This window comes from Odocoileus virginianus, chromosome 14, assembly GCF_023699985.2.
Source record: "Odocoileus virginianus isolate 20LAN1187 ecotype Illinois chromosome 14, Ovbor_1.2, whole genome shotgun sequence".
Taxonomy (NCBI): domain Eukaryota; kingdom Metazoa; phylum Chordata; class Mammalia; order Artiodactyla; family Cervidae; genus Odocoileus; species Odocoileus virginianus.
Genome location: NC_069687.1, coordinates 43,773,531 through 43,799,086, shown reverse-complemented (window position 1 = coordinate 43,799,086; position 25,556 = coordinate 43,773,531). Strand labels below are relative to the sequence as shown.

The window sequence follows — 25,556 nt, the reverse complement described above, 5'->3', positions numbered from 1 at the left end:
ATTCTACTGTTGTACTCTCTATCAGAGCTGGCCTGCTTGTCAGAATTGAACCCAATGCCAGTGCATTGCTTTGTTTTCAAGGAAACTTGTGTACCAAAAATCTGAAAATATTGGAAACTTCTGAAAGTTTTGAAATATATCTGATCCCTAAGCTAACAGCTGTCTATATTTATGATTTGTAAAACACATTATTTTGTTAATTACATAGTTCAAATCATAATGTACTGATCTTCCTTAATTTACCAAAGGGTTATATCCTGATGAACCCATCATAAATTCAAAATTCTGTTGTCAAAAATGCATTTTATATACCTAACCTACCAAACAGCACAGCTTAGCCTTACCTACCTTAAATGTACTCAGACACTTATATTAGCCTGGAGTTGGGCTGAATCATCTCAACACAAGCTTATTTTATAATAAAGTATTGAGCATCTCATGTAACTTTTTGGTACTATACTGAAAGTGAAAAGCAGAATGCTCATCTGGGTACGGAATAGTTGTGAGTGTATCAGTTTGCTTTCCTGATCATGCTTCTGACTGGGAGTCCAGGCTCACTACTGCTGCCCAGTTTCACTAAGGGAGTCTCATATGGCATGTCACCAGCCCAGGGACAGATCAGAATATAAAATTAAAGTATGATTTCTACTGAGTGTGTATCATTGTCACAATATTATGAAGTTGAAAAAGTGTAGGTCTAACCATAGTAAGTCAAGGGTCATCTTTTGAGCATTATTAAGTTAAACATTGGTGTCATGCTCCTGAAGGCTAGGCTGTCCCTTTGTTCACTATTTTATGGATTTTGGCTGTCGTTCTGTAATCAGTAAGGTCTCAACTAATAGAACCAAGGGAATAGTCCACAAAGGAGAACTTTAGCTTTAGGATTTGTGGTAAGCATTACCATTAAGAATGGCAGAGTGGGGCAAGAAAGGGTAAAAGTGGGTGGGGTCAAATAAGCATTGTAGACTAGGCAGAATTCCCTGAAGGTTTTATTACATTAGTAGGTTATATAGTAATAACTTGTTTGGGGCCAAATTAATCATGGAGAAGTTGTCATTAGAGAAACTGATAATCTAAGTTTGAGGGCCAAGGCTTATAATCTGTGACTCTTAATTATTTATTGTTATCTAATGGCTCATCCTCTGTGGTTTTAAACTTTTTCTGTGGGCTGTGAATTTGTGTTAATCTGGAGCCCCACGTTACCTCTGTCAATTTTGTCACATAGTTGATAAGTTAAAGTCTGCAATAAAAATAAATACTGGTAAGAGTGAAACAGCAAGTTGTGCTATAATGCAGTAGCATTTCCACAGTATTACAGGATCATATTTCACCCTGAGTATGTAACAAACATCTTCCACTGCCGCCAGAACATTCCTATTTTGGCTTTTCCCAATTGGTTGCTTTGGTCAATGGCAGTTTCAACAAAATTGTTGCCATACTAGCTTTTCTAGTCCAGCCACCAGATTTCCAAAATACTATTTACAAATGTGCTTTACTTTTTGTGTTATGCCAATAGCCCAGGAATTTGCTGCTTTCTATTTGGAGCCTTGCAAATTGTGTTCACCCTGGGGGTTTTGGGTCTTCTAGGGAGTCAGCCTTTGGCTTGTACAGGAACACAGAAGGGAACATTTTCCCAAGATCTGTCCTCATAGTGTTTTCTCTTCATACTTTAAGTTTCTCATGGTTGCTGGTTCTGTTGGCTGTCAGAACAGAGAAAGGGATCTCAAATAGGATAGGATCAAGAAGTAGCACAGTGAGCATAGAGTAATGCTCTTATGGCTTTAGTTCAGTGCCTTAGCACGTGCTGCATCATGGCTTCACATTTCCAGATACTAAAACAGAACTCTGAGAATAAACAAAGTGAAGTTTGGTTGTGTATGTATTTTTTTTTAAAGTTTTTAACATCAGATGTTGGGTGAGAACTTTCCTGCAGACGGTATGTGCCAGAAACATAAACATTTCATGCTAATAACTATAAACCAACAAAACCAAAGAGATAGATTATTTGTAGATCATGGCATTTTTTTAAGATAAATTCTACATTCTGCATTTGAGAATTCTGAATAAATATTTTATAAAAGACTACTCAATTCCCTGAAAAAATACTGATTGGGTGTCCATTGTATGTAAGTCTTCATGTTGGATGAAGTCAAAGTATGGAGTTAATGAGTGACATAAATGCACAAAACTTTCATGTGGCTCTTTCAGTCTAACCAGGAAGATGATATATGCCTTCAGGTAACAGTGTTGCAGGGTGGAAGTGTTACGAGCAGATACAAGAGAAATAGCTAAAATTTTCGGAAAAGTTATTTCCAGCTGGAAGATTGTGGGAAGCTTGGTGGAATAGGTGATTATATCTGGCTCTTGAATGGTGTTTAGTGTTGGTCCTTTATTAGACCAGAACCTGGTGGTCCAGAGTCGACGATGAGAGAGTGAAAGAAGGAAAGAGGCTAATATTCCCTGGGTTATGCAGCCGGCTTTGGCGCTCCAGGGAATCAGCCAGAAATAGAGAGAGAGAGAAAGAAAGAAAGAAAGACATGGGGACCCAAACTCTGATGGAGCAAAGATGTTTTAATCAACATGGTGTGGGTATATATACTGTCTTACAAGGTAGTTATTCTCAGGAAAGATAAAGATTAAAATTTCAGACTTACAAAACACAAGGTCATCCCTATTAAAGAGAGAAGCGGGTACTTATCACCATAATGAGAAACTAACAAAGGAAATGCCTGGATTCCTCAGCCCCGGGAAAGCCCTGCCTCTCCTCTTAATTCCTGAATATTCAGAAATTAATAAGGACCAAAGGATTCCTGACAGATCCAAAACAGCACACAGGAAGTCTGTTAAATGCTTCCTGACAGTTTAGCAATTTGAATGAAGGAGAGCTGAAGAGAGAACTGATGTGGCAGAAACTCCAGGCAAAGGGGTAAGACAATCAGGGTGAAGCTGCGAAGCCGGGATCTGGCTCAGGAGAACAAAAATTGCGTTTGTGGGGTTTACAGGCAAGTAATAGAAAAATGACATAGGAGTGACCAGTTGAAGCCATAGAGAACTGTAAATCCTAAATCAAGTAGTTTGGGAATTTAAAGTTACAGACATTTAATATTTTTGAGCACAGTGGTGATATAATCTGAGCTAGCTTTTGGGACAAGTATTAGTAATTTCATTTGATTACCACCAAGACATAAGTGAGGAGACCAGTTAGAATACTATTCTGATGATCTAGACAGAAAGTGATGAAAGTTTGAACCACAGTGAGAACATAGGAGCAGGGCAGCTATCAGACAGCAAACGTAGTCCTCAAGTACAGTTTTTAGAAATTGACATTGAAGGTAATGACTTAAAATTGTGTTTAGAGTAACACAGACACCCAGGATGTTTGTTGAGGATAAGAAAAAAAGAGGGCAATTGGTGTATCAGCTTGTATAGTGTTTACAATTTTTTTTTTTGCGAAAGATAGTCTGAGGACCACCTGTCTCAGAATCTCCTGGGTCGCACTCTCTGTGAGAATATTTCTAAGCACAAAGCATGTGACCACTGGGTTAGAATTCCAACATAATGAGACCAGTGAGATTAGTATGTTTCCTATATCGACCTCTTAATTTTGAGATGTTGCTCCCAGCTCTCGTTGGCCTATCTTTGGACAAGAGATGGTCGGGAGAGAATAAATTATTATTCAGTGTAACATCTTTATTTCTCTTTGAAACCCACTCTATATTTATGCCAAATTATAGTAGATCTTACTGATCTCTTTTGATATTAAAGATGTGTAAGTATTTGGGGGTCCACTGCAGGGATGGGGGTTGGTAGTGCCCTGCCACTGGGACAGGGACACAAGCCGTGGGTAGTGCAGGGAGGCACATGTTGGCTACATCCTTTTGGAGGTCTTCCTTCAAAAGTGCTACCATAGAGCATGGAGACTGCAGGACTGAGTTCCCTCAGGCCAAACAAGTAACAGGAAGGCAGCACAGCCCCACCCATCAGAAGACTGCTGGATTAAAGATTTACTGAGCAGCCTTGTCTGACTCAATGAAACTATGAGCCATGCCATGTAGGGCCGCCCAAGACGGACAGGTTACGGTGTGCAGTTCTGACAAAATGTGGTCTACTGGAGAAGGGAATGGCAAACCACTTCAGTATTCTTGCCTTGAGAACCCCATGAACAGTATGACAAGGCAAAAAGATAGGACACTGAAAGATAAACTCCCCAGGTCGGTAGGTGCTTCTGGAGATCATGGAGAAATAACTCCAGAAAGAATGAAGAGACAGAGCCAAAGCAAAAACAACACCCAGTTGTGGATGTGGCTGGTGATGGAAGCAAGGTCCGATGCTGTAAAGAGCAACATTGCATAGGAACCTGGAATGTTAGGTCCATGAATCAAGGCTTCCAATCAAATTGGAAGTGGTCAAACAGGAGATGGCAAGAGTGAACACTGACACTTTAGGAATCAGTGAATTAAAATGGACTAGAATGGGTGAATTTAACTCAGCTGACCATTATATCTACTACTGTGGGCAAGAATCCCTCAGAAGAAATGGAGTAACCATCATAGTCAACAAAAGAGTCCAAAATGCAGTACTTGGATGCAATCTCAAAAATGATGGAATGATTTCTTTGTTTTCAAGGCAAACCATTCAATGTCACAATAAAGCAAGTTTATGCCCGACCAGTAATGCTGAAGAAGCTGAAGTTGAACAGATCTACGAAGACCTATAAGACCATCTAGAACAAACACCCAAAAAAGATGTCCTTTTCATTATAGGGGACTGGAATTCAAAAGTAGGAAGTCAAGAAACACCTGGAGTGACAGGCAAATTTGGCCTTGGAGTACAGAATGAAACAGGACAAAGGCTAATAGGCTATGACCAGTGTCAAAAGAACGCACTGGTCATAGCAAGCACCCTCTTTCAACAACACAAGAGAAGACTCTACACATGGACATCACCAGATGGTCAGCACCATAATCAGATTGATTATATTCTTTGCAGCCAAAGGTGGAGAAGCTCAATAAGACTCAGCAAAAACAAGACTGGGAGCTGACTGTGGCTCAGATCATGGTCTCCTTATTGTCAAATTCAGACGTAAATTGAAGAAAGTAGAGAAAACCACTAGACCATTCAGGTATGACCTTAATCAAATTCCTAATGATATACAGTGGAAGTGAGAAACAGATTTAAGGGACTAGATCTGATAGAGTGCCTGATGAACTATGGATGGACGTTTGTGACATTGTACAGGAGACAGGGATCAAGACCATCCCCAAGAAAAAGAAATGCAAGAAAGCAAAATGACTGTCAGAGGAGGCCTTAAAATAGCTGAGAAAAGAAGAGAAGTGAAAAGTGAAGGAGAAAAGGAAAGATACACCCATTTGAATGCAAAGTTCCAAAGAATAGCAGGGAGAGATAAGAAAGCTTTCCTCAGTGATCAATGCAAAGAAATAGAGGAAAACAATAGAATGGGAAAGACTAGAGATCTCTTCAAGAAAATTAGAGATACCAAGGGAACATTTCATGCAAAGATGGGCTCAATAAAGGACAGATAAATGGTATGGACCTATCTCCAGAAGATATTAAGAAGAGGTGGCAAGAATACACAGAAGAACTATACAAAAAAGATATTCATGACCCAGATAATCACAATGGTGTGATCACTCACCTAGAGCCAGACATCCTGGAATGTGAAGTCAAGTGGACCTTAGGAAGCATTACTACAAACCAAGCTAGTTGAGATGATGGAATTCCAGTTGAGCTATTTCAAATCCTAAATGATGATGCTGTGAAAGTGCTGCACTCAATATGTCAGCAAATTTGGAAAACTCAACAGTGGCCAGGGGACTGGAAGAGGTCAGTTTTCATTCCAGTCCCTAAGAAAGACAATGCCAAAGATTGCTCAAACTACCTCAAATTGAACTCATTTCACACGCTAGCAAAGTAATGCTCAAAATTCTCCAAGCCAGCCTTCAACAACACATGAACCATTAACTTCCACATGTTCAAGCTGGATTTACAAAAGGCAGAGGAACCAGAGATCAAATTGTCAACATCTGCTGGATCGTCGAAAAAGCAAGAGAGTTCTAGAAAAACATCCACTTCTGCTTTATTGACTCTGTCAAAACCTTTGACTGTGTGGATCACAATAAACTGTGGAAAATTTTTCAAGAGATGGGAATACCAGACCACCTGACTTGCCTCTTGAGAAACTTATATGCAGGTCAGGAAGCAACAGTTAGAACTGGACATGGAACAACAGCCTGGTCCCAAGTAGGAAAAGGAGTACGTCAAGGCTGTATATTGTCACCCTGCTTATTTAACTTGTATGCAGATTACATCATGAGAAACACTGGGCTGGATGAAGCACAAGTTGGAATCAAGATTGGTGGGAGAAATATCAATAACTTCAGATATGCAGATGACACCACCCTATGGCAGAAAGTGAAGAACTAAAGAGCTTCTTGATGAAAGTGAAAGAGGAGAGTAAAAAAGTTGGCTTAAAACTCAACATTCAGAAACAAAGATCATTGCATCTGGTCCCATCATTTCATGGACAGTAGATGGAGAAACAGTGGAAATAGTGGCAGACTTTATTTTTGGGGGGCTCCAAAATCACTGCAAATGGTGACTGTAGCCATGAAAGTAAAAGACACTTACTCCTTGGAAGAAAAGTTATGACCAACCTAGAAAGCATATTAAAAAGCAGAGACATTGCTTTGCCAACAAAGGTCCATCTAGTTAAGGCTATGGTTTTTCCAGTAGTCATGTATGGATGTGAGAGTTGGACTGTGAAGAAAGCTGAGCGCCGAAGAATTGGTGTTTTTGACCTGTGGTATTGGAGAAGACTCTTGAGAGTCCCTTGGACTGCAAGGAGATCCAACCAGTCCATCCTAAAGGAAATTAGTCCTGAATATTCATTGGAAGGACTGATGTTGAACCTGAAACTCCAATACTTCAGCCACCTGATGCGAAGAGCTGACTCATTTGAAAAGACTATGATGCTGGGAAAGATTGAAGGCATGAGGAGAAGGGGATGACAGGATGAAATGGTTGGATGGCATCATGGACTCAATGGGCATGAGTTTGAGTAAACTCTGGGAGTTGGTGATGGACTGGGAAGCCTGGCATGCTGCAGTCCATGGGGTTGCAAAGAGTCAGACATGACTGATCGACTGAACTGAACTGAGCATGACCCTGCCCATCAGATCAAGACCCAGTGTTCCCCACAGCCAGGCCTTCTCATCAGGAAGCTTGCACAAGCCTCTTAACCTCATCCAGAAGGCAGAAAGAAGCAAGGACTACAATCCCACAGAATCCAGAATGAAAACCACAATCATAGGAGGCTATCTAAAATGATCACATGGCTCACAGCCTTGGGTAGCTCAGTGAAGCTCTGAGCCATGCTGTTAAGGGTCCACCCAAGATGGATGGGTCATGGTGGAGAGTTATGACAAAACATGGTCTACTGAAGAAGGGAGTGGCAAACCACTTGAGTATTCTTGCCTTGAGAACCCCATAAACAGTGTGAAAAGGTGAAAGGATATGACACCGTAAGATGAGACTCCCTGGGTCAGTAGGTGTCCAATATGCTACTGGGGAAGAGCTAAAATATTGCTCCAGAAAGAATGAAGAAACTGGGCCAAAGCGGAAATGATGCTTGGTAGCAGATATGGTGGCGGTGAAAGTAGTCTGATTCTGTAAAGAACAATATTGCATAGGAAATGGACTGTTAGGTCCATGAATCAGAGTAAGTTAGACATGGTCAAGTAAGTAGGAAAAGTGAGCATTGACATTTTAGGAGTTAGTTGAACTAAAATGGACTGAAGGGACAAATTTAATTCAAATGACCAGTATATCTACTAATGTGGGCAAGAATCCTTTAGAAGTAATGTTGAAGCTCTCATAGTCAAAAAAAGAGTCGGAAATGTAGTATTTGGGTACAGTCTCAAAATTGACAGAATGGTCTCTGTTTGTTTCCAAGGCAAACCATTCAGCATCACAATAATCCAAGTCTGTGCCCCAACCACTAATGCCAAAGAACCTGAAGTTGAATGGTTCTATGAAAACCTGCAAGACCTTCTACACCTAACACCAAAAAGCAATGTCCTTTCATTGTAGGGGATTGGAATGCAAAAGTAGGAAGTCAAGAGATAACTGGCAAATCAGGCAAGATTGGCCTTAGAGTACCAAATGAAGCAGGGGAGATGTTAATTGAGTTTTGCCAAGAGAACACTGGTCATAGCAAACACCCTCTTCCAATAGCACAAGAGATGACTCTATACATGGACATCATCAGATGTTTAGTACTGAAACTAGATTGATTATATTCTTTCCAGCCAAAGTTGGAGAAACTCTATACAGTCAGCAAAACGAGACCTGGAAATGACTGTGGCTCAGATCATCAGCTCCTTATTGCAAAATTTAGAATTAAATTTAAGAGAGTAGGGAAAACCACTAGACACTTCATATATGACCTAAATCAAATCCCATATGATTATACAGTGGAGATAACAAATGGATTCAGGGATTAGATCTGGTAGAATGCCTGAAGAACTATAGATGGAGATTGATAACATTGTCCTGGAGACAGTGACCGAAACCTTCCCACAGAAAAATAAATGCAAGAAGGCAAAGTGTTTGTCTGAGAAGGCCTTACAAATAGCTGAGAAGATAAGAGAAGTGAAAACCAAAGGAGAATGGGAAAAATATAACAATAAAATGCAGAGTTCCAGAGAATAGCAGGGAGAGATAAGAAAGTCTTCTTAAGTGAACATACAGAGATATGGCTCAGAGGTTTAAGCATCTGCCTGCAATGCCTGAGACCCAGCTTTGATCCCTGAGTTGGGAAGATCCCCTGGAGAAGGAAATGGCAACCCACTCCAGTACTCTTGCCTGGAAAATCCCATGGACAGAGAAGCCTGGTAGGCTACAGTCCATGAGGTCTCAAAGAGTTGGACCCAACTGAGTGACTTGACTTCACTTATTAAGTAAACAATGCAAAGAAATAGAGGAAAACAATAGAATGGGAAAGACTGGAAAACTCTTCAAGAAAATTGGAGATATCAAGTGAACATTTAATGCAAAGATGGGCATGGTACGGGACCTAACAGAAGCAGAAGATATTAAGAAAAGGTGGTCTTCTCTGCACTGGGAGCAGCTCTCCTGCCACAGCCCTTCATCTCCTGAAAATGTACGCTTGCGCCATGTTCGTCTCCACCCCCTCCTTGATCAGGAGAACCTCTACACTATTGAGCCGATCACTATCTGCGGTGGTGGTAAGACGACCAGAGACACTGACAGATGAGAGCCACAGCAGCTTGGCAGTAGTCCCCCGTCCCCTGACCACCTCACTTACTCCTAGCCGCAGCTTCCAAACCAGGGCCGTTTCAAGGGACATCGACAACAGCAGCCAAGTTCATTGGAGCTTGGCTGCCACAGTAGGGGTGGCTGGCTCTGGAGCTGGAATTGGGCCTGTGTTTGGGAGTCTCATCATTGGTTATGTCACGAACCCTTCTCTGAAGCAGCAGCTCTTCTCCTACGCCATTCTGGGCTTTGCCCTCTTGGAGGCCATGGGGCTCTTTTGCCTGATGGTGGCCTTTCTCATCCTCTTCGCCATGTGAAGGAGCCATTTCCACCTCCCATAGTTCTTTCTCCCGTGTCTCATCTGCCCTGTACGTTTCTTTTCCTGTAACTCCCCAGGCAGCAGGGGAAAGTGGTTGGCTCAGGGCTTGACAGAAGGAAGACAAATAAATACTGTATTAATAAGAAAAAAAAAAAAAAAACAGAAAAGGTGGCAAGAATACACAGATGAACTATACAAAGAAGATCTTAATGATTCAGATAACAAACATGGTGTGGTCACTCACCTAGAGTCATATATCCTGGAGTGTGAAGTCAAGTGGGCCTTAGGAAGCATTACTATTGACAAAGCTAGTGGAGGTGATGGAATTCTAGCAGAGCTGTTTCAAATCCTAAAAGATGATGCTGTTAAAGTGCTGCATTCAATATGCCAGCAAATTTAGAAAACTCAGCAGTGGCCACAGGACCAGGAAAGGTCAGTTTTCATTCTAACCCGAAAGAAAGAACAATGCCAAAGAATGTTCAAATTATAGTACAACTGCACTCATTTTACATGCTAGGAAAGTAAAGCTCCAAATCCTTCAAGCTAGACTTCAACAGTTCATGAAGTGAGAACTTCCAGATAATACAAGCTGGATTTAGAAAAGGCAGAGAAACCAGAGATCAAATTGCTAACATCAGTTAGATATAGAAAAAGCAAAGGAATTTCAAGTCTTATTTCTGCTTCATTGACTACACTAAAGCATTGGAGTGTGTGAATCACAACAAACTGTGGAAAATTCTTCAAGAGATAGAAATGCCAGACCACCTTAGCTGCCTCCTGAGAAACCTGTGTGCAGATCAAGAAGCAACAGTTGGAACTGGTCATGGAACAACACAGTCGTTTAAAATGGAAAGGAGTATGTCAAGGCTGTCACCCTGCTTATTTAACTTCTACATGCAGTACATCGTGAGAAATGCCAGGCAGGATGAATGACAAACCAGAACCATGATTACCGAGAGAAATATCAACAACCTCAGATATACAGATGATACCACTCTTAACAGCAGAAAGCAGAGGAACCAAAGAGTTGCTTGATGAGGGTTAAAGAGGAGAATGAAAAATCTGGCTTAAAACTCAACATTCAAAAAACAAAGATCTTGTCATCCAGTCCTGTCATTTCATGACAAATGAATCGGGGAAAAGTGAAAACGGTGACAGATTTTATTTTCTTGGACTCCAAAATAACTGTGGACTGTATCAGCAGACATGAAATTAAATACACATTCTCCTTTGAAGAAAAGCTATGAAACACCTAGACAGCATATTAAAAAGCAGAGACATCAATCACTTTGCTGACGAAGGTACATATAGTCAAAGCTGTGGTTTTTCTAGTAGTCATGTATGGATGTGAGAGTTGGACCATAAAGAAGTCTGAGCATTGAATAATTGATGCTTTTGAATTGTGGTGCTGGAGAAGACTCTTGAGTGTCCCTTGGACTGCTAGGAGATCAAGCCAGTCAATCCTAAAGGAAATTAACCCTAAATATTCATTGGAAGGACCAATGCTGAAGCTGAAGCTCCAGTACTTTGGCTACCTGATGTGAAGAGTCGACTTATTTTTTAAAAAAACCCTGATTCTGGGAAAGATTGAGGTTGGGAAGAGAAGGGGGTGACAGAGAATGAGATGGTTGGATGGTATCATCAACTTGATGGACATGAGTATGATTGAACCAACACTGGAAGGCAGTGAATGACAGCAAAGCCTGGTGTGCCACAGTCAGTAGAATCGCAAAGAATTGGACATGACTTAGCAACTGAACAGCAATGACAGCAGTCTGTAACTCTTGAAACCTTTGTGGGATCCTAGACCCTTTGTTTTCTTAAATTATTGTGACCTCAGAGAGTTTTTGTTTGTATATTATAGCTTATGTGCATGTATTGATAGTTCTATATTTCAATATTTACTATGTAAAAACTAAAGCTGGTAAATTAAATTTTTTTAAAATTCCTTTAAAAAACCCTTTATAGGTCATCAATATTAAGAAGTGTTTTAATGTCAATTAACAGTTTTCAAAACCAACAAATATTTGGAAAATTGGCAAATCACCTTAATGTCTGACTTAGTAAAAGAGGACTGGATTCCTGTAGCAGCTTCTACATTTAATCTGTTGCTATTTGTTGGAGTGGACAAAACTCTAGCCTCACATAGATGAGTCCATAAAGGGAGATATATCTTAATAGCCTGTTTGGATGACTGTTGATGGTCTTCTTTAATACAACACAGGAATTTTTTAACAAATGATCTTCATGACCCAGATAATCACAATGGTGTGGTCACTGATCGAGAGCCAGACATCCTGGAATGCAAAGTCAAGTGGACCTAAGGAAGCATCATTATAAACAAAGCTAATGGAGGTGATGGAATTCCAGTTGAGCAATTTCAAATCCAAAAGATGATGCTGTGAAAGTGCTGCACTCAGTATGCCAGCAAATTTCAAAGATTCAGCAGTAGCCACAGAACTGGAAAAGGTCAGTTTTCATTCCAATCCCAAAGAAAGGCAATGTCAAAGAATGCTCAAACTACTGCACAATTGCACTCATCTCGCACTCTAGCAAAGTAACGCTCAAAATTCTCCAAGCCTGTGAACTTCCAGATGTTCAAGCTGGATTTAGAAAAGGCAGAGGAACCAGGGATCAAAATTGCCAACATCCGCTGGATCATCGAAAAAGTAGGAGAGTTCCAGAAAAACCTCTACTTCTGCTTTATTGACTATGCCAAAGCCTTTGTGTGGATTACAACAAACTATAGAAAATTCTTAGAGAGATGGGAATACCAGACCACCTGACCTGCCTCCTGAGAAATCTGTATGGAGGTCAAGAAGCAACAGTTAGAACTGGACATGGAACAACAGACTGGTTCCAAATTGGGAAAGGAGTATGTCAAGGCTGTATATTACCTCTCTGCTTGTTTAATTTATATGTGGAGTATATCATGACAAATGCTGAACTGGAGGAAGCACAAGCTGGAATCAAGATTGGTGGGAAAAATATCAATAACCTCATATATGCAGGTGACACCACCCTTATGGCAGAAAGCAAAGAAGAACTAAAGAGCCTCTTGATGAAAGTGAAGGGAGAGGGAAAAACTTGGCTCAAAAATTAACATACAGAACACTGAGATCTGGCACCTGATCCCATCACTTCATGGCAAATAGATGGGGAAACAGTGACAGACTTTATTTTTGGGGGCTGCAGAATCACTGCAAATGGTGACTGCAGCCATGAAATTAAAAGATGCTTACTCCTTGGAAGGAAAGTTATGACCAACTTAGACAGCATATTAGAAAGCAGAGACTTTACTTTGCCAACAAAGGTCTAGTCAAAGCTATGGTTTTTCCAATAGTCATGTTAGGACATGAGAGTTGGACTATAAAGAATGCTAAGCACCAAAGAATTGATGCTTTTGAACAGTGGTGTTGGAGAAGACTCTTGAGAGTCCCTTGAACTGCAAGGAGATCCAACCAGTCCATCCTAAAGGAAATCAGTCGTGAATATTCATTGGAAGGACTGATGTTGGAGCTGAAACTCCAATACTTTGGCCACCTAACGTAAAGAACTGACTCATTTGAAATGACCCTGATGCTGGGGATGATTGAAAGTGGGTGGAGAAGGGAAGGACAGAGGATGAGATGATTGAATGGCATCAGCAACTCAATTGACATGAGTTTGAGTAAACTCTGGGAGTGGGTGATGGACAGGGAGGCCTGGCGTGCTGCAGTCCATGGCGTTGCAAAGAGACACAATTGAGTGAGTGAACTGACTGTCTAAGTTTTCCCATTTTATTCTTTAACTGAAACAAAAAATGTTTCACTTTGTATTTTTTAATCATCATTTGGAATGTGGTATCTGAAAAATCCATCTCAGTGAATGTTTTGTATTCAGTTATGTTGCATCCATTGATCAGTCTTGTGCTTTGAGTGTGTTTTTTTAATGCATGATTTTGTACATTGTACATTTTTCATTTGGAAATATTGATTAATAAGTTAATAGGTAGATCTTTCAGATGTTGACACGTTTTATTATAAATATCTGTCTATTAATATCATCAATCTTTTCATTGAGTGGCTGTCAAGATCTCTGTGACACAAACATTTTTCCAAAGTTCTTATTTTGGCTTGAGAACAAATTTTACCACTCACGACAAATACTGTCAGTTGTTTTTCTTCAGGTTTCAAGTTTACAGAATCATTTTTGAGAAAATGTCTATCAGATACTCAAGGCTGAATATAATCATAGTTTTTCAGTTGAAACTTCAAGTAAAAATGTGATTCCAGGAAATTATGAACTAGTTTAGCTCACAGTTCAGTCACACCAATGCTTATCCTCCAAACCATGTGCTTTGGTGTGTAGCAAAAATGCTTTTTGTCTGCTTCTCGTTTCATTTTTTTTTTTAACTGGCATTTTTAAGAGCTAATTTGACAGAACTAAGACCTTTTACTACTTTATTTAGTTCATTCTTAAGTGAAACTCATGCTGCCCCACCCCATCCCAGCTGCAATTACATGGTGATCAAGGATACAGTGACTACTAGTTTACAGCCAGTACCTCTGATCATGATAGGATACCTGTACATTTATTCCTTTGTTTTGCACCATTAGTGAAAATGTCAATGTGGTGAAAATAGCAAAGAACATCTTATAATTATGAAAAGAATGTTGTTCCCTGAGCCTCTAGAAAATATCTTGAGGAATGGCTACTTCTTTGGCTAGAAAATACATGAACATTGAGTAAATCAAGTCTTGGTTGTTTATTTACACATAATAATGATTTTGGGGGGGGGGGCTTCTGCTTCTGAGAAAATAGCTAGTCAAATGGCCTAAATTGACATTTATGTGCTATTTTGGGAGGTAGCTGAGGGAAACTTTGTTGGTGTCCCCTATCACCCCATTTCCATGAGCACCAGACTGACTTTTCAACAGCTTAAACCTCCTGGAATTCTTCGTCTGGGATTGTTCTCTGGCTGCTGGAGCCTGCTGTGCCTGAGTGCCCTGGGCAAAGCCAAATAAATTAAAATAATATAGAAAATTTGGTTATTCAGTTGCACTGGCTACATTTCAAGGGCTCAGTAGCCACATGTAGCTAGCCTAACCCTAACCTAACCCTAGCCTCTTAATATGAGGGAACTAAACTTTTTTGTGGGGGAGGGGACACTACAAATAACAAAATTGTCTTCTAAAATTGGTTTGAATAATTGGCGTTTAGTGTGCTCATAGAGTGAGCACATCTCCTAACTTAGGGGATGGGTTCTGCTGCTCAACACTGTTCTCAGAGATCCAGGCTCTTTCTGTCTTCCCATTCTGACTTCCTCAACATAGTGGTATGTCTCCTTCAAAGCTGTTAGAAGGCTGCTGCTGCTGCTGCTGCTGCTACTAAGTCGCTTCAGTCGTGTCCGACTCTGTGCGACCGCAAAGATGGCAGCCCACCAGGCTCCCCCGTCCCTGGGATCCTCCAGGCAAGAACACTGGAGTGGGTTGCCATTTCCTTCTCCAATGCATGGGAGTGAAAAGTGAAAGTGAAGTTGCTCAGTCGTGTCCGACTTTTAGCGACCCTGTGGACTGCAGCCTACCAGGCTCCTCCGTCCATGGGATTTTCCAGGCAAGAGTACTGGAGTGGGGTGCCATTGCCTTCTCTGGTTAGAAGGCTAGCAGTATTCAAAGCATCACCCAACCACCTAATGAAATCTAAACACTGGAAGAAAGAGGCAACTCTCTTTGGGCATCATTCTTGTTATTGCGGAGCAAAATCTTTCCAGAAGCTCCTAGCAGACTTTTGTTGAGTCCCACTTCACCAGAACTGAATCATATGCCCATGCGGCAAGAGAGGGAGACTGGGAGTACCAGTCCCTGGTATCTTTAACCTCTTTAATGATAGAGTGGCTCTGCTGGAATGTGAGTCCTATGAAGACTGAAAGTCTGGTCAGGTTTTGTTTCCTTCTGTGTCCCCAGCACCTACGTTAGTATCTGATGCTGAGTAGCTATCTCTTGTTTTTGTTGTTCCATTGTTAAGTTGTGTTGTGCTGCAGCATGCCAGGCTTCCCTGTCCTTTACTATCTCCCGGAGTTTGCTCAAACTCATGTCCTTTGAATCGGTGATGCCATCTAACCATCTCATCCTCTGTTGTCTCCTTCTCCTCCTGCCCTCAGTCTTCGCCAGCATCAGGGCCTTTTCCGGTGAGTTGGCTCTTTGCGTCAGATGGCTAAAGTATTGGAGTTTCAGCTTCAGCATCAATCCTTCCAATGAATATTTAGGGTTGATATCTTTTAGAGAAATTAATTGAACAAGTCCATGGTGTGCCATAGAAATGAACCTGCCATGGAGGACTTTATGCTCCTGTCTTCTCTATCTTGTTATGATGCCTTGAACCAGGCTGTTCTGATTGATTGCTCTCAGAATTAACTTAGATCCCCAAGGCTTCTTTAGAGCCCTGTTAGGTAGTATCAGACTTGGGTAATGAGAATATTTGGCAACATCTTCCACCCAATCCCTCTACTGTTTAGACCACTCCTTCAGTTTTTAATTTAAAAGAAGAAAATATAGAACAGGTTTGAGTTTGGTATTTATCCTTTTTATATAACATTTGTGATTTCAGGGACACAGAGCAAGCAGTTTCCACTCATTAAGAGTGGGCTCTGACTGCTGTTGGATACTATGTCCTGTGTGCATTACCCTGTGTAGATTTGGTTTGTGAGTTAGGAATGCTGAGATGTGGGTGTCAAACAGGTGTTCTGAATTTCCCTAGTTAGGCTCACATCTCAAAGCACCTGGCAGCTGGGTGGATGACACATCCATTTCTTCTTTGAATCTGGTAACTGAACCGAGGCCACTTGGCTGGACTAAGCAGCCGTATCCCACCCGTCACCCTGTGCTGGTTCCCCTGGCCCTGATCTGCACTGAAGCTGCCACTGACTGAAGCTGTTGTGTGGAAGGCTGAAGTGCAGCTTAGAATTCCAAGCTCAGAGCTTGGGATGAAAGTCAGAAATGCTAAGGTTGAGCAGATGTGGCTTAAAGATTCCAGAAAAAGGTCTTTCAGTTTTAAATAATAATGTATTCATATATTATATCATACACAGGGCATTTTTTAAAGTTATAGTATTTGTCTTTGGATTTGTTTCATCTACCAAGACAGCCCTAGGGTTGTCATTTCATCTCACTAGGTGTCCTATGTATTTCTACTGGACAAGTTCCATTAAAACATGCATCTGGTTTTATTTTTCTTATACTTGACTCCCTGAAGTGAAAGTGAAAGTTGCCCAGTCGTGTCTGACTCTTTGTGACCCCATGGACTATACAGTCCATGGAATTCTCCAGGCCAGAATACTGGAGTAGGTAGCCATTCCCTTCTCCAGGGGATCTTTCGAACCCAGGTCTACCACATTTTGGGCAGATTCTTTACCAGCTGAGCCACCAGGGAAGCCAAAGAATACTGGAGTGGGTAGCCTATCTCTTCTTCAGCGGATCTTCCTGACCCAGGAATCGAACCCAGGAACCTGACGCAGGAATCTGCATTGCAGGTGGATTCTTTACCAGCTGAGCTACCAGGGAAGCCCTTGACTCCCTGGATACCCTCAATTGTCTAGCCATGTTTTCTTCCTGTCTTACAGTTACAGGCCTCATTTGTAATCAGGATTACTTTACAAACTTGGAGGGTTTGAGCTAAGAGGAATAATGGCTTTCTAAATACTTCTTATAGGTTGTAGTTCAGTGACTTGTATAGAATAGGCACTTAATAATACTATTCATTCAATTAATTGGTTGGGAAATGTTCTTGGACAGGTTCCCACTCTGAGCATTAATATGTATAAGCACTGAGGTACCTTTTATTCTAACAGATTCCCTTCCCCCTCCCCACCCTGCCTTAGCTTATGTGGTAGTAGAGTTCTTTATTTGACTTTGTCACTTTTGTAGTCAATGATCCTTCTATTTCAATCACACTAGACCTAAATCTATTACTAGTTGTTTAGCCTTGGACACATTATATAATTGTTTTGTGTCTTGATTTCCTTATTGATAAAATGAGAGTGATAGAAGCACCTACTTCATAAGACTATCATGGCTAATGAGTTAATACATGTAAACACTTAGTACAACCATTGTTTATTTCAGGACTGTAGTTGGTCAACCTCAGCTGTTGGTTGGCTATAGATACAAAAGTTTGGTGAAATCAGTGAAAGCATTCTGTGAGCACTAATGAGCTCTATAGAACTTATGATAAGGTATGTTGCATATATTCTTATTATATTAAAATTGTGTGCTACACATCATTTTTGTTGGTAAAATTTATAAAAGTTTGTGTATGGATACATGTACACACAGCATTTTTGTTGTTTTAGACATTTACCACAAGGTAATACTGTCTCTACTTTTGTTCTTCAAGCTTATGGATGTTTCTCTCTCATATGGATAATGTCTGGATGTAGCCTGTAGCAGATGCTGTTGATATCCTACCCAGATCTTCTTTATTGGGCCAGTGCCTCCATCTCCCAGCTGCTGCGGGTATTGGCTGCTAATGACTCACACCTGTACCCTTCTCCAGAGGCCTGCCCTTGGCTGACAGTAATTGCCTCAACCAAACATACTGGGGAGATTATGAGATCATGCCCCACCACCCTCTCTGTTCCCTAGGGATGGCTCATAGCCAGTGACTATTCAGGGGTAAAACAGCCCAGCCCCCTTGCCTTTTGGACTGGGTGACTTCCACAGTTCAGTCCACACTCTAGAACGCCTCATTGGATCAGGCTGAGGCTAGATTTCTGAAACCATATCTTTGCATGGTCCCTTTCTGCTTCCACTCCAGTTTCTCCTGACAGAACTCTGCCTATACTCAAGTGTGTAAGAGACACATCTCAGGTTCTGCACGTAGGGAACTTGACCTAAGATATTGCTAATTTCAGTGCCACTATTGTTTTCTTAGTTCTACCATCACTTATGAAACTAATTCCCTATATTAAATAATCTCTAGCTTAAATTTACTCTCCTTGTTTGTTTTTCTTGGTTGGACCATGTCTGATAGGCATCAACCCTGCTTGTATCCTCTATCTTTGCATATTTAAGGTTCAGTTCAGTTCGCTTCAGTAGCTTAGCCCTGTCTAACTCTTTACCACATGGACTGCAGCACACCAGGCTTCCCTGTTTATCACCAACTCCCAGACCTTTCTCAAACTCTTGTCCATCAAGTTGGTGATGCCATCCAACCATCCCATCCTCTGTCATCCTCTTCTCCTGTCTTCAGTCTTCCCCAGCATCAGGGTCTTTTCCAGTGAGTCAGTGCTTCGTATCAGGTGGCCAAAGCATTGGAGTTTCAGCTTCAACATCAGTCCTTCCAATGAATATTCAGGACTGATTTTCTTTAGATTTGACTGGTTGGAACTCCTTGCTGTCCAAGGGACTCTCAAGAGTCTTCTCCAACACCACAGTTCAAAAGTATCAGTTCTTCGGCGCTCAGCTTTCTTTATAGTCCAACTGTCCAATCCATACATGACTACAGGAAAAACCATAGCTTTGACTAGATGGACCCTTGTCAGCAATGTCTCTGCTTTTTGGTAAGTTGTCTAGATTGGTCATACCTTTTCTTTTGAGGAGCAAGCGTCTTTTAATTTCATGGCTGTAGTCACCATCTGCAGTGACTTTGGAGCCCCCAAAAATAAAGCCTGTTACTGTTTCAGTTGTATCCCCATCTGTTTGCCATGAAATGATGGGACCAGATGCCATGATCTTAGTTTTTTGAATGTTAAGTTTTAAGCCAGCTGTTTCTCTCTCTTTCACTTTCACCAAATGCTCTTTAGTTCCTCTTCACTTTCTGCCATAAAGATGGTGTAACCTGCATCTCTGAGGTTATTGATATTTCTCCCTGCAGTCTAGATTCCATGTCCAGTTCTAGCTATTGCTTCTTGACCTGCATACTGATTTCTCAGGAGGCAGGTAATAAGGTGATCTGCTATTCCCATCTCTTGAAGAATTTTCCATAGTTTGTTGTGATCCACACAGTCAAAGGCTTTGGCGTAGTCCATGAAGCAGATGTTTTTCTGGAATTTTCTTGCTTTTCCTATGATGTATCAGATGTTGGCAATTTGATCTCTGGTTCTTCTGCCTTTTCGAAATCCAGCTTGTATATCTGGAAGTTCTCAGTTCATGTACTGTTGAAACCTAGCTTGCAGAAATTTGAGCATTAGTTTGCTAGAGTGTGACATGAGTGCAGATGTGGTAGTTTGAACGTTCTTTGGCTTGCCTTTCTTTGGGATTGGGATGAAAACTGACCTTCCCAGTCTTGTGGCCACTTCTGGGTTTTCTAAATTTGCTGACATATTGAGTCAGTGCTTGTACAGCATCATCTTTTAGGATTTTATATAGCTCAGCTAGAATTCCATCACCGCCACTAGTTTTGTTTGTAGTGATGCTTCCTAAGGCCCACTTGACTTCACACTCCAGGTTGTCTGGCTCTTGGTGACTGATCACATCATCGTGGTTATCTGGGTCATTAAGATCTTTTTTGTATAGTCTTCTATGTATTCTTGCCACCTCTTCTTAATGTCTTCAGCCTCTGTTAGGTCCATACCGTTTCTGTCCTTTATTGAGCCCATCTTTGCATGAAATGTTCCTTGGTATCTCTAATTTTCTTGAAAAGATCTCTAGTCTAGATATTTAAGGTTATTCAACATCAAATTCTCTTGATCTTAATGTTTACCTGATTATTTTTATACAATATTAGGATGAATACCCCAGATTTTAGAATCTCACAATAAGTTTCAAAGCCTAAGTCAATTACAACTCCCTTTTAAATTTTGTTGTAAGAATTACCTGAGCTGTTTTTTCAAGAATGGTTAATTCTGTGCCTGGAATGTAGAAGTGGTTAATAAATGGTAGCCGTTTGATTGATATTACTCTTTTAAGAGACTTGCCCAGACTGAACAGATGACTCATCCCTTACTCCCAGAGAACCCTAATATGTCCCTTTATAATCTTTCCTCTTCTCAGTGTCATCCCATGGTAAATTGGCTCTCCAGGGGAAGGAAAGACCTGACAGATAGCTTTTCCTGATTTTTCTTGGGAAAAATACTCCTACGCTGTCCATTTCCAAGCTACCAAAATGATTTCACTGAAGACAGTTTGAGAAGAGACACACATTTTACTCTTAGCAGCCAGTACACACCAGTTCCAGTCTCCACTCTGAATTCCTAACTCTGAGCACACTAGATCCACCATAGAAGCTAGATGTTCTGTAGATGACTAAAATATAGTTTTTAACTAGTTAGAACTTGATTATAGAGTATGAAATTGGTGAAATTCCTTGACATCAATTTTTTGTTAAATAACCCATAACTTGTATTGGTTATATAACTCCACTCCTCCACCCCCGTACACACACACATGCATGCATGTGTGCACACACAAAAATTGCCCATGTTATTCATAAATCAAAGGAAAGGAAGTATACATCATGATAATGTGGGAAATACCCATGCCTTCCCTGAGCAAGTTGTCAACTTTCTCAGATGCAGATCTCAAGTTTGTGATTTACTGTATACATCAATGGAGCTTAGTCACTTCACCTCTCTTGGCCCCAGTTTCTTCAGAGTTGGAAGCCTAATTAGTATATAATTCCATTTCCCTCTTCCCTCATTTTCCTCATTCTTGTATCAAACTTTTAATTGTAAATTGTGCTAGATGTTTGAAACACAATAAGGAATAAGACTTGGCCCTGGCTGATGAGAATCTTACTGCCTTATTTTATGAATATCCATCTCACTTGAGGCCATGAGTATGCATGCATGCTCAGTCGTATCTGACTCTTTGGGACTCTGTGGACTGTAGCCCACCAGGCTCCTCTGTCCGTGGAATTTTCCAGGCAAGAATACTGGAGTGGGTTGCCATTTCCTTTTCCAGGGGATCTTCCTGACCCAGAGATCAAAATGAAGTCAATCTGCATTGACTGGAAGATTCTTGCCAAATGGAGTTATGCAAATGTGCCAAAGGCCAAGATTTTACTTCATCACAGAGTTTAGCACTTTGACACATAAAGGAATTGTGCTAATAGCTTTCTGTTTAAATTAAACAAGGTTGCCCTGATCAGTAAGTGGTTCTCTGACTGATGTTAATGGTGTGGAGAGAACCCTTGGTGAACAGCTTTGTTATTCTGCTCTCTGAGTTAGGCTCAGACTCAGTTTGTAGAGAGGGTAGTTTATTCAGGACTATTAAGCAAATTTGAAAACATTCTTTTGCATTTAAGAAGTACTTAGCCTGATTCTTTCTTCACTATTTTGATAAGAAAGGCATGAAGAATGACTCTTAAACTTTTGTGTTCTCCTTCAAGGCCATATCCACACATTGGCTCTAATGCCTTTGTTCTCATCAAGTATGATCTCTGCACTTAATTTTCAAAGCCATGTTGGTGTCCAATAGGAAATTACTGTTGGGAACATTTTTCATGTTACTGAAAGCTATTTTTAAAAAGAGAATTTGTTTTGTTTTTGACAGGGGCTGATAATATCCGGAAATACTGGAGCCGCTACTACCAAGGATCTCAAGGGGTAATATTTGTATTAGACAGTGCCTCTTCAGAAGATGATTTAGAGACTGCTAGAAATGAACTGCACTCAGCTCTTCAGCACCCACAGTTATGCACTTTACCCTTTTTAATATTGGCCAATCATCAAGACAAGCCAGCTGCTCGGTCAGTACAAGAGGTATGTCTCACGAAGGTAACAGCTCTTGGTCTGTCAGTTTGTTGCACTTGTGCTGCCATGCTGGAATCTGAAAAAATTCCTGTAATTAGAAATATGCTGGTTATACTGTTTCTCAACATGAAATTTTAGGTTATGAAAAAAGAAAGCCTGTATTAATCTGATGGAAATTATTATTCGTACCTCTAACCCCACTTATGGAGATCATAGGTGGGTTTTTTTAAACCTTTAGCAAAAGTTAGAGGATTTATCTGAATATATTTCTCATCTATTTTGGAGGGCTAAAGGCCTGGTTATTTAACTTTTGTTTTTTTAGCCTACCAGCTTACTTCGGTCATTCTTCTTTTCAAGGAGTGTATCATGTGTATTACCATGCATCATTTGCTCTCAGATGTCATGTTCTTGTCCCCTGTAATGCCCACTGCTTACTAGAAGCAGTGGGTACTATTCTGTAATCAGCAAGGCTGAAAATTGATGTCTTATCTTGCAAGTTCCATGCCACTGAATACCTTTTAATACGGAACAATTCTTTATCTTCCATATTTAATTTCATTTCTTAGCTTGTATCTCTCCTATAAAAGCATGAGACTAATTCTGGGCAGATAACCATGGTCTCAGCAGAGTTTCTGATTCATGGTACTAAAGTAATAAGATACATGAATAGCTTTCAAAACTTAAATGATAGTGAAGTTTAACCTTCAGTACAGTGAAATCTAAACTTTTGATGTATTCCTTTTCACCTATAACTATCAGGACATGTTCTATCACCACCACCTCCCCCTACTTCAAAAGTTCTGTGCTTTTCTTTTATTAACTTTAGAATAATAGAAGCCACACTGCCCTTTAGTCTGAAAAACAGATGAGGAGCCAAGGATATAATATGTTCTAACTCCAGACTCCCTCCTACTTTGTGCGGGACCTATTGGCAGATAGCTTTGTCTCTGTACCTGCCTTCTTACCTGTGAAATGGGAATAATGTGATTCTTTTTTAATGAGAAGTGAGTGGGATTAATTTCCTAATTCACTTTGAAGTGTACTAAGTGTCAGAGGTACCATATACAGAGTATTTTCATTTATTTTAGGAAAGTAGTAAAGAAGGCAGGAATTTCTTATTAAACAGAGCTTATATGTATCTTTAGTTGCCTCATTCAGCATTAAGTAGTGCTAACCTTTTTGAGATTTTGTGAAATACCATACAGATGATAATAAATGATTAAGATAAAAAAGAATAATACAAATCTATTCAGACAATCAACAATGTGCAGATCTTCAGCATTGTAATTGTGGTGCCTTCCTGATTGCTTCTTAAGACCTCAGGTACATTTTTTAAGCTCTTAACACCAGTTTTTCTGTCTGTAAAATGGATGTAATAGTGTAATGATGGGTAGTTATAAATGTTATATTAGTTTATGATTATAAGGTGATTTGCTGAAAAGGCATTGGTATTCTGAGATTTACTGTGTAAAATATATGAGTGTATTACAGAATATGCATAAACAATATAACATTTTGTGTGTATTAATAATACATGTTTAATACATTATGTGTAGTAATACATAGATGTATTTATACATGAATAAATATAGATTATGATATGAAATAGATAGTACATAGCACTTCAAATCACTTTAAAGACATGTGCTATAGCTGAAAAGATTTTATTTTGCTTTTAAATTAGAAACTGTTTATATGTTTCCATAGACATCAAAAAAGTGAAGCTAATGTGTTCTAGAAACCTAACATATGACTCATAGTAATCCTCCATAGGAATTAAAGACTGCTACATTGAATAAAGGTAGCTTGTAACAATTAATTGCTTAAGAGTATGCCATGTGATTGTTGGCTGGCTGCCTCTTCTAGGAAGAGGACAGCTATCTAACGTCTGTTGCTTCAGATTTTTGTTCAGATGAGACAGAACCAAGAATACATTCGCCTGCTAATTCATTTTTTTAGTAAGAAGAGGTTATGAATGTAGGGTAATCATAGATATACTTTGAAAATTATTCTAAGCTTGCATATACTGGAGCATATGTGTCTTTGACTTTCCTTTTTATTCATATCCATTTTAAATGAATTTTCTACAAAATTTCCACTTGTGATGGAATTTGCAAATGCTGTTTTGAGGACTGATCTAAGTGAAGCATTTCCCTATGATTACATACACACACACACACACACTACACCAGGTGCATGTTTATGTTTTAGACTACCCTAATTGATTTCATGGACAAATTCCATTGCAGATCTTGAACTTGAGATACAGTGAAGTGCTCAAACTTACTTTGAATTTGAGAGAGAAAGAAATGGAAGCTTCCTATTTTCCCCATTGCTTGTACGACAGAAGTTTCTCCATGTAGTATTATGATGCTTTCCTGAAATACTCCTAGGAATGTTTTAGGAATTAATACCTTTTTGTTAGCATAAAAATGGAATTATGAAATTAAATCTTAAAATTTTTATAAACAGTAACCTCAAAATTGTTGGGAGTAGGTATAAATAGAAGAGGAGAAAGAAGATTAAGAAGTAAACAGAGTTACATATTCTTTGAAATGAGTTGAGAAGTGGTCATCTGTTTATTACTTCCTTTCCTGAGCCTAAAGGTCCGTGTCCTGCGCTGTTTCATATAAACATTTCTATTCATTTCTACCTGCTCATTTGTGTGCACTAATTGCCAGATGCTAAAAAGATGATGTTTTACTGTGCAAAATACCTGTGTATTTTAGGTAAAATTCTGTTCTTTCAGGATCAGGGAAAATGCATTCAGTTTACCAAGAAGCACGGAACAGTACTTTGATACAGTTACAAAAAATGAGGCATAGAGGCTCATCGATTCTTTCCCTACTCCTATTGAAATTATTGCATTTTGTGCTTAATGTATTTGCAAAAATACCTTGCAGTTATTTACCCTATCACTCAAGTAAAACTGTAAGAATTCATTTATCATTTAAGAAGGATATCAGTTCACTCTTGAGCTTAGAAACTGGCAGGAGCTGGTGAAAACCATAGGAGAAAACTGAATTATCACTAGGTGAAAACTGAATTATCACAGAGGGTGAAAATCCTCAGGAAATTATATATTTAGTTCCTCCCTCTGCAATGAAAGTTTTGCTAGGTTTGTGTTGAGAACTAAGATAGGAACAATGGTTAAAATTATGGTGTAACCTACATATAAGAGCAACATGCCCCATTATTTTGTTGCTTTTTTAGAAAGCAAATGGAGTCTTGTGCATTGCATAGTTTTCCTTTCTGTAATTTACCTACTTGGTA

The 25,556-nt window shown here is 39.9% G+C and overlaps 1 protein-coding gene and 1 pseudogene across 2 annotated transcripts in view; both read left to right on the top strand.

Moving 5' to 3' along the window:
- Positions 1 to 25,556, top strand: part of ARL15 (ARF like GTPase 15) — a 447,708-nt gene that overhangs the window by 205,759 nt on the left and 216,393 nt on the right. For both annotated transcript variants that reach the window (XM_020886066.2, XM_070476670.1), the window contains exon 4: positions 22,084 to 22,292. In XM_020886066.2, coding sequence (XP_020741725.1) covers positions 22,084 to 22,292 — 209 coding nt within the window. The remainder of the gene's footprint in view (positions 1 to 22,083; positions 22,293 to 25,556) is intronic.
- Positions 9,106 to 9,780, top strand: LOC110132630 (ATP synthase F(0) complex subunit C2, mitochondrial pseudogene; annotated as a pseudogene).